Source organism: Anabas testudineus, chromosome 11 (assembly GCF_900324465.2).
Source record: "Anabas testudineus chromosome 11, fAnaTes1.2, whole genome shotgun sequence".
In the NCBI taxonomy this organism is placed as follows: domain Eukaryota; kingdom Metazoa; phylum Chordata; class Actinopteri; order Anabantiformes; family Anabantidae; genus Anabas; species Anabas testudineus.
This window is the reverse complement of record NC_046620.1, coordinates 1,109,256-1,119,432: the sequence shown is the minus strand read 5'-3', so window position 1 is coordinate 1,119,432 and position 10,177 is coordinate 1,109,256. Positions and strand designations below refer to the sequence as shown.

Sequence of the window (10,177 nt, the reverse complement as noted above, 5' to 3'; positions counted from 1 at the left end):
TACTGAGCTCTGCACAAACCTTCTAACCCTCAAAGATTGAAGTAATATTCTTGAAATATTCATAATAATATGTTTGAGACTTGATTTACTTTCCCTCTAAGTAAAACAAGACTGAACGCAGCCAAGCGTCTGTGTGTGATGTCAGATGCTGGAGCTGCTCCACTGACAGTCAATGCGAGAGCAGGTTTGTCAGCACAGCATCGAAATCAACATCAGACCCAAACAAAGAGTCAGAGAGGAAGAGACAGCCGGGCTCTAACGTCATGGTGTGTCCAGCAGAGGACAGAGACGACTTCACAACACATGAAACGATTCGGGCCCCTGCGTCCCCTGAAAAAACATCTAAGAATTCAGATGTTTTCCATTGCAGAGCCCCCACCCAAGAGGGACCTGAGAAGCACATAGAATTACATCAGAGAGAAAGTGAGGAGGAGGAGACGCGAGAAAGAAACTGAGAGAGAGAGAGAGGGAGGAAAAATTCTTCCAGTATGAGAAAACGACACCGCTCTCCTCCCCTCTCTCTGTGCACCCGTCACCCCCACCCCTCCCTCTGGTTCTGTGGGTCAGTCAATGGGAGCTGCACAGAGCCGGACAGAAACCGACTGAGACAGAAACTCATCACAGGTCCGAGCAGGTAAGAAGATTTTTATTTATTCATTTAATTAAAAGTTTGTGCAAAGAATCTCAAAACACTTGTTTTTGCATCTTTGATCAATTTCATTCACTTCAGATTTAAAATTAATTAATGTGGATGTTGCATCAACATTAATACAGAAATAAAACAGAAATATACATTTTCAACTTCAGCTGAACTCTTTCGTCAACTAATCACTTGCAGGTATCTTGATCATTAGTTATGGTTTTTATCTTTAGTGATAACAGACAAAATGTTTTTTTTTTTACATTTTTTACTGACTTAACAATTTCACCATTCTGTTTTTTATTATTATTCTTTTATGCTTTATGACCCAAAAATCAGGTGAACCAGAAAATAAAAGACAAAAAACAAAAAGTTCTACATTTTATAAACCTGTTAAAATAATTGTATAGTTAAGAGGAATAATTCTAGGCATGTTGTATCTTTACTGAAGAAAATGTTAAAGAAACTTTTACTCAATTTAAAACATTTTGACTGATTCCAGCATCATGAACGTGCACAATAATACAAGAAGCTCCTGTTTGATTTAAAACAAAGATGTATGTTAAAAATCTGATTATATTATCTGACATTATTTCTTTTTAAATAATCAGTTATTAGAAAATGCTGGACCAGGCAGATTGCAGCAGTAAAAAAGTGAAATCACTGCATCAGTTGACTTCGTTGCCTCCTTTAATAAAGTCCACTCTCCTGAGGAGTAGAAGACTAAAAGGTGAGATCCAGTGGAGATGTGGAGTTTTCCAGTGCAGACTGCTGGAGCTTGAGGGTTTTAACTGCAGCTGTGATGAAAATCAATGCAAATTTGAGTGAAGGCTGCCGACCTCGTGAGTGACAGACCGGTCTCTCCTCCAAGTGACGTCATAGTTTTGTGTGGTGTCCATATGACCTTGGCTTGTAAAAGTCTCCGCCCTGGTCTGTGATGGATTTAACAGCAGCTCGATGTCTGGACTTGTTAATGAAGCTGGTGACGGCTGCCAGTCAGAGCTCTTACTGAGGTAAAAGCTGCTCAACCCATTTAGAATATAGTGACCACTGAACATCAATGTGTGATTGTGACGTGAGCTCCTGTTTCCAGGTGTTGAGATGAACATTGACTGTGTAGAAACACGTCTGTGTCTCTAGAGGGAGCTGTGAGGTCTGAAAAGTCCTCGGGTCAACAGGTTTAAAAAGTAAAACTGGTCTCAGAGTTTACTACCAGAAACACATCGTTAACTCCCAACCAGCTGTCAGCTGTTTGGTTTGCATGCATTGTGGGTAATGTAGTCAGACGGTGTGTTTATGATCAGATGGGCCTTCATGCAACCACAGTCCATGATCTGACTTGAAACTAACCACTGTATCATTTGTCCAGCTGTTGTTGTTAAATGATTTTTGGATTCACCTGAAATGACTGATCACTACAGCACCTTAGTGAAGTCTCCATCCAGCTCACAGCCACATGCCTTCACGGATCACATGCTTACGGTCCTCTCTAACCACAGCTAAGTACAGGTCGACTGTGTTTGAATGAAGCCGTCAGAAGAAGTTTACTTTGGCCTCAGCTACACTCACAGCGTGAACAGGAGGAAACAGCTCAGGCTGAAAGATACGAACCTGCAGCAGCAGGAAAAAGGAAAAGGTGAAGAGTAAGTGTGGAGTCATCGTGGTGTTTTCTGTACCAGCTGTAGAAGACAGGTGTTTACAACATACCTGTTCATTGAAGTCGACAGAGCATGCTCACTAACTGGACAGGACAGGTGAAGTTTATCTGCAGAACCCTTAATGTCAAGAAGATGGGTTTAGGGCATGAAAGGCGGACTCGGGGGTCTAGACACGGCTGTGGGAACGCTGTCCAAAGAGTTTTTAGTGTTTAGTGTTTGCTCTGCAGTAAAAACTGTAAATAAATGATGTTTGATGTAGTCATAGATTCTGCTTTGTACAGTGAGAACTTTAACAAGGTAAATAAATTAACTTAACATTATAAATATAAATATTATATTTATAATATAACTATCAAATTAAATCAAATAAAAAAAGAGTTAGAGACTGGAAACTGTTGTATTATTGTTAAACTTTGACACTGATGTTAATTTTCTTCTTCTTCTTCTTTTCCATTTGCTTTTCTCCATCAGAGGTCGACACAGTGATGTTCATAGAGAGAGATGTGATTTGTTTGACGGTTATTAAAAAGAAAAGTTAAATATCACTGTGGTGACAAAACCAAACCTTCTACTGAAAGACGGGAAACACTTTAATGATATGTGCAGTTTCACTTTTCACTGTCAGCTTGTCCTCGAGCTGTAAACAGGAAACAGTCTCTAATCTTAGTGGAGAGTGAGGTTCAGTTGTACAGAAACATCAAGAGGACAAAAGAGTTTTGGTTCCTGATTGTGAAAAACAGTTAGAGTAAAGAAAAAAAGCCACTTTGCAGACCTGAATACGTGTAAATGTATTAATAATTTATATTATATATGTAGAAATGAATATTCTGCTGTTCACGTGTCACTGCAGCTGACTGAGTGACAGAATGACGTGATGCTGTTGATGTGGGCTCTGGTCCAGCACCAGGAACTCCTCTCAGCAGCTGCTTTCTGCGTTTAAATGTGCCGCTGCAGAGCTGGATGGAGGAAACACAGTTGATCTGTCAGGAATTAACGGGCTTTGGTTGAACACCTCTCTGAGGAGACACGGGGGTTAGATCATTTAGGGTTTGACTCCTGATACAGAGCTGTTCAGCTACTGTGGATGTTGAAGGAAAACCTCTTTCTACTGTGGTTTAATAATAATAATGTGGTTCCTGTTGGTTCTTATAGAGTTTTTTCACCTTTCATCTGAAAAGCTTTTCATAAAGTTTTTACTTTATGCGTTGATAACTTGAATTCTTCAAGAGTTTAGATTATAGACACAAACATACTGTAGTAGTGCTGCTGCTGAAGTTACCTAAAGTTAAAGTTAGGAGGAAACACTGGAACGTATTTCAAATCAAATTCAGCCATCTAAGTTCAACCCACCTTTTACAACATTTCTCAGAATCAACGTGACAAACACACTATTCGTTAGTTTAGATTCATTCAGTTTACTCTGAAAAAGCTGGACCACATCACTATAACCAGTCAGACCAGTGTGTCAGTGTGTAGGAGTGACTGAACATATCATAATGTGTACCGTAAGTGACACTAACAGATGGACGTTTATGTACGTACAGTAGATTTAAGGTTTATTAACACCTGACCGATAGTCAGTGAACTTTCACGTGCACGGGGACATTTTAAACCAGTCAGCACCAACGAGACTGAACCAATAAAACAGAACAAATCCAACACGAGGTTCTGTTTACGTTGTCAGTCTGCAGTGTGATCCATGTGCCACCAGCCTGTGAAGCAGGAGAACTAATGACTCTCAGCCCGACTTCCTGTTTCCATTGTGGTTTATTGGCTCACACGCTACATTCACAGGCTGATGGACGCATTTCTGCTAACTGTGACCAACGTGACGTCTGCTGAGCTCACAGGAATTCGAAAGGAGTTGAAATATGTGTTTCTGTCTTTGTTACAGAGGAACCGGAACAACAAGTGGCCGACATCGTCACATCATGGACTTTGATTAAAACAAAGAGCCAGCAGCTGACAGAGATCCTTTGACCCGGGGACCAAGTGACTAATGTGAACCTCTGTGAACAACCCTGGAAACAATCAGCTTCAATCAGACAAACAGTCCAGCATCTTTCCCTCCCCTTGTTTTCCCAAACAACCAGAGGCTTTTCCTGTTGTCCTGATCTGATCCTAGTGATGTTTACCTTCATCCCCTCCCTCCTCCTCCTCCTCGTCCTCGTCCTCCCCCTGGCTGCTCCGACCCAATCGACCTCTCAGGAGTTACAGGTGGGAGGTCAAAGGACACCAAGGGACACCAAGCAAGACTCCATAAAGGTGACGAGTTAATGAATTGGCAGGTCTAAAGACTTCAGGACGTCTTAGGTGTAACTAGTTTAACGTGTTGTACAGGTGCCTGTTAGTTCCTGCGCTGCACCGGTACAGGAAGTGACGTGCGTTGATTGACCTTTTCCATCGTGCATTCTTGCAGGTGGTGATTTCTGAAGGCTGTGCCAATGATGCATCTAATGTCGGTGAAGGAGGTGAATATATCTGTAACCTGTGGGTTACAAGCCCGATTTCAAGCCCGTGTAACTTTAGTTTATCGCCTTGAACTCAGAAGACGATCATCTTTGTATTTCACAGGTAAAGAGATCGACCTGGCTCCTGGTTCTCCTCTAGTCCTGACCCATAAGATCAAACTGGTTCCCTCGAGTCCTGGTTCAGGTTCTGGGTCTTGTGGCTGCGACGCTGACTTCGCTGCACTGCGAGAGCGTCTGGAGAGGCTGGAGCGCGAGGTGTCGGCCCTCAGGGAGAAATGTGGAGGAGCTGATGGAGGCTGCTGCACCTCCAAGGAGAGCAAAGGTAAAATCATGTCTGGTGTCATAAGGTCACTGTTAAATAGGATAAAAAAGGACAAAGTGAAAACAGCGTGAACATTATTAGCTGAACGTGCAGCTAATAAAGAGAACCGAGAACAGGAATCACTGAAGTGGAATAAGGAATCGTGTTTAAGAAGCTGATAGACGACCCTTAAACTTCATTATTATTATTATATATATTATTATTTACATCACAAGTGGACAGAGATGAATACAATCCAAAGCCACAGTTTACTTCTCCAACACAATCATGTCGTCTCTCAGACTCTCCAGTAAAAACGCAGTGCGCCACAAATGGACTATAAAAAGCATCTGAAACTAACTTCAGGTCGTCCACTTGTGTTGTGTTAACAGCTGGATTGCTTCACATTAGTATGAGGTCAGAGACAGACAGAGACCAACCTCACAGAGAATGAGCTCATAAAGAAAAAGAACAAAACATTATTTCAGTCAGTTCAACTGGAAGGAGGACGATTGAAATGACCCCATCACGTTAGAATAACTCTACATATTACAACAAATACAAAGCTCCTCCACCAGGGTTCATGGTCTGATGTGTTTAATGTGAAGATCACAAGAATCAAAGTCTAGACTCTTACTGAGCCCATTTACAGTGATTACAGTGTGAATCAGTACATCTGGGGGTTCCTGGTATTAATTTGCAGCACATCGTGTGTTTATAGCAACATGTGTTGAAGAAACATTAGCTGAAAAGTCCCTGTTTGCTCAGTTGTTCTGGAGTTAATGATGACTGATGGTTTTCTCTTCTGCTCCTGACAACAGAGCCCAAATACTTCAAACAAAACCTCCAAGAATGAGTCCACTTTTCTATTTATTTCTTACTTTAAAACATCCCATTCAGAGTCTAAAACAGTGAATCTCACTGTGTGTGTTTCTGACTTCAGCTGATTCTGGTCTAATGTAGTTTTATTTCTCATTGTCAGTTTATCATTTAACTGTATTTGTTATCACAAGGGTTTTTTTTCTTTCTAAGAATTCATTTTAAAAAACTAAAAGAGGATGTTAAACACAGTTTAGGTCATTTTTTTCTTTTTTGGTTCCTTAAAATCGAATTTTCGTTTCTCGTCAGTCAGAAGCTGTGAACAGGACTCTAATATTTAAACTGTGTTTTATGAGACACCCCAGAGTGAAAGCTTCACACACTAATTAAAACTTGCTGAGGGAAAAAGTCATTACTTATTATTCTAATTATTTAACAGTTAATATATTAAAAATCAAAAGGAGACCCACAGTGACGTCGTACAATATGTAGAGGACTAGATTTATAGGATTCACTGCTGCTTCACACAGACAAGGTGAGCCAGCAGCTCAATGGGCTAAAACAGAGATTATGTTTGTGTTTTTTAATTCTGGCTTTCAATTAATTTTGTGCCAAGTTGTTTAAAGGTATAATTAACGTTTCTACAATTTAAAATAAACCATACATCTGACTTTATGCTTGTTTAATAATAATAAGCTGCAGTTTGACTGATGGTAAAGTTCAGGCAAGAAGTCAAGAGGTCATCAAAACCAAAGTCGATTCAAAAATGTAGATGAAAAAACACCAAAACAAAACGGTGGCACCGCACTGGTCCAGCTGGTGCTGAAACACCGTTGAGCAAGGCACCACTCCTTTATTATGACGGTGTCTGGCGGCTCCCTGCTGTGACTGCACACACTCAGTGTGACTGAGGGAACGTTTCCTCAGTTACACAGAGTCAATCAGAACCAACACGTTGGCTCTGACTCATCTCACTCTGCTGTGACTCTTCATCAGAGCTGAACGCTGGTTCAGTCCCGGTCTGCCGTGTCGCGTGCACATGTCTTTGCCTCAGCCAATCACATTAGGTCATATTAGTTCAATGTTCTGCCTGTAGCTGCTCCTGCTGTTCCACTGACTCACTCTGCACTCGCTCTCACATCCAGCATGAAAGCCTGACCGTCTGCCGCTGAGCTAGTCAACAGATGACGGGCAGCGGAGCACATCTTTATTATCAGTGACAGAGTTCTGTAGAGGAACGGTGAAGTGTTTATATCTCCCTCTGAATTTCTCATTTCCTCTTTTGTTCTACTAAAGTAAACAGAGACAACTCGAGAACAAGACGGACACATAAACAGAACCACGGAAAACAGCAAAAAAGACAAATGAACCATTAATTCAATGCACAAATGACTCGTCTCACTCTCATGACTGAGATAATAAGAACTACTAGAATTTAATCAGTGGTAAAAACATCTGAAAGTCTCATATATTGAAAATTCACTCACACAAATACATTAAGAAAAACACATTAAACATTTACTCAACAAATATGTATGTTTCTCTATTAACATACACTGATATAAACTAATGTTAATATCTAGTCATCATCAGAAATTAAGAAGAACCTATGTTTGAAATATTTTAAATGACACACGTCAGAATATCACCTTCAACTTTACAACTTATATTGAAGTTCAGTGTTTTAATGTTGTAGCTGCATCAGGTGGAGCTGATTTAAGTTGTATACTGTTAAATAGTTTTGTCATTTTACTGCTGTGACTGATTTAAGATGGTTCAGTCCATCAGACATCAACTGAAACTATGAGCTGACGCGTGTGATATATTTATATCCTACATATTATATAGGACACGTTATCTTTTCCTTACAGAAAAAGGACATTTAGTGAGTGCTACAACGTCATGGAGCCTTTGGGGTTAAAATTAAAGTAGGTTTTAAGGTTCAGGGATGAGGTTTAGGTTTAGGTTGGTGTAGGCAGTTTCCCTCCACAAAGATAGAAACAGTGTGTGTGTGTGTGTGTGTGTGTGTGTGTGTCCATTCTGCTCGTTGCCCAGTGTGATCTCAGCCTCCATCTCCTCCCAGTTTGCTGCAGATATCCTCCACCCTCCAATAAACACACAAGTGGTCAAAGCAAAGCTGCATGCTGCAGCAGTTAGAAAGGATTAGACCCTCATTCCCCAAAAACTAAAGCAGCATGATGAAGGGAAGGTTTCTGGTTCATGTTATGTTTCAATTAATTTACTTCATTGTTCTAAATAAATGTCTCAGTAAATAAAAGTCACTAAATGTTTTGTCAATATTCATCTTTTCATTTAGAGTTGTATTTGACAACTGGAGCATTTTAGGGTGAAGTAAATATTACTGATCTAATGTGGTGAACTGAGGAACGAAGCGGTGCCAGAAGACAACAATAAAAAGTTTGACTTTTAACAAACTCTGCAGAACTTAACATAGACGCTACACAGGACTGAATAAAACATGATATATTCAAGATGATTGTGTGATAGAGTCCGTCGGTTCTTCCTAATCCTAAGCAGTCGTTCCATCTTTCTTTCCTATGTTCCAGGTGCAGGTTGCTCCATTAAATCAGGGGACGAGTGTCCAAATGAGTGCAGTGACCAGGGTCGCTGCGTGGATGGAAAGTGTGTGTGTTTCCCTGGTTACGGAGGACCAGACTGCAGCGAAACCAACTGTCCCGGAAACTGTAACGACAACGGGAGCTGTGTCAACGGACAGTGTGTTTGTGATCCTGGTTTCACCGGCCCCGACTGCTCTGAGAAAAGCTGCCCTGACAACTGCAACAGTCGGGGCAGGTGTGTGAATGGCAAGTGTGTGTGCAGCAGTGGCTTCACAGGTCCCAGCTGCTTGGATGAAGCCTGTCCTGGAAACTGCAACAACAGGGGGCGCTGCAGCAGTGGACAGTGTGTGTGCAATCCTGGATTCACCGGACCGGACTGCTCAAAGAGAACCTGTCCTAAGAACTGTAATGACCGTGGACGGTGTGTGAACGGTAAATGTGTCTGCGACAGTGGATTCACTGGTGCTGACTGCTCTGGAAATTCATGTCCAGGAAACTGCAACAACAGGGGGCGCTGTGTGAGTGGACAATGTGTCTGCAATCCCGGTTTCACAGGTCTGGACTGCTCTGACCGGGCCTGTCCTAACAACTGTAACAACCATGGCAGCTGTGTTAATGGTAACTGTGTGTGTAGCAGTGGATTCACTGGTGCGGACTGCTCTGAGGTGGCTTGTTCTGAGAACTGCAACAACAGGGGGCGCTGCAGTAATGGAGAGTGTGTTTGTGATGATGGATTCACTGGTCCAGATTGTTCCGAAAGAACATGTCCCAATGACTGCAGTGACCGTGGACAGTGTGTAAACGGTGATTGTGTGTGTGACAGTGGCTTCACCGGTAACGACTGCTCTGAACACTCCTGCCCTGCAAACTGCAACAACAGGGGGCGCTGTGTCAATGGACAGTGTGTTTGTGATGATGGATTCACAGGGGCCGACTGCTCTGAACACTCCTGCCCTGCAAACTGCAACAACAGGGGGCGCTGTGTCAATGGACAGTGTGTTTGTGATGATGGATTCACAGGGGCCGACTGCTCTGAACACTCCTGCCCTGCAAACTGCAACAACAGGGGGCGCTGTGTCAATGGACAGTGTGTTTGTGATGATGGATTCACAGGGGCCGACTGCTCTGAAAAAGTTTGTCTGAACAACTGCAGCAACCGCGGGAAGTGTGTTAACGGCAGGTGTGTTTGCAGTGTTGGTTTTGCCGGACCAGACTGTTCTGCCAGAGGCTGTCCCAAAAACTGCAACAGCAGAGGGCGCTGTGTCAAAGGGAAGTGCATGTGTCGACGTGGGTTCACTGGACAGGACTGCAGCCTCTGTGAGGAAGGAAGGACTGGACCCAACTGTGATACAGGTGAGTCACCAACCTGATCCCATCTACAATGGGCGAGGTTAATTATTGATGATCACTAAATTTAATGTGTAGAACTAAGTAACAGAAGAATAACAACAACAATGAAAAGTTGTAAAAGGTTTTCTGCATCAACGCATCTGACAGTGACCTTAACTGTGACTCTGACCTGAGGAGAACCTCAAGGTTCTATTCTGGCTCCCATTCTGTTTTGTTAAAAATGATGTGTATTGGTTTATTTAGTGATATCCTGTTACTGTATCATGTTAGTGATTCCTGCAAAACCAAATATTTAAAACACATAACTCTAGTAAAACTAACTCTCTCTCATTGAAACTACTTTAGTGATTAGATTTTTA

General features: G+C 42.0%; 1 protein-coding gene across 2 annotated transcripts in view; it reads left to right on the top strand.

Annotated features, from left to right (window-relative positions):
* The first annotated feature begins 592 nt into the window (after window positions 1–592).
* The window catches only part of LOC113155157 (tenascin), a 34,410-nt gene continuing 24,825 nt past the window's right edge, over window positions 593–10,177 (top strand). For both annotated transcript variants that reach the window (XM_026349712.1, XM_026349711.1), the window contains exons 1-5: window positions 593–634; window positions 4,193–4,563; window positions 4,718–4,769; window positions 4,873–5,091; window positions 8,457–9,821. In XM_026349712.1, the coding sequence (XP_026205497.1) occupies window positions 4,426–4,563; window positions 4,718–4,769; window positions 4,873–5,091; window positions 8,457–9,821 (1,774 nt within the window). In that variant the 5' untranslated portion in view covers window positions 593–634; window positions 4,193–4,425. The remainder of the gene's footprint in view (window positions 635–4,192; window positions 4,564–4,717; window positions 4,770–4,872; window positions 5,092–8,456; window positions 9,822–10,177) is intronic.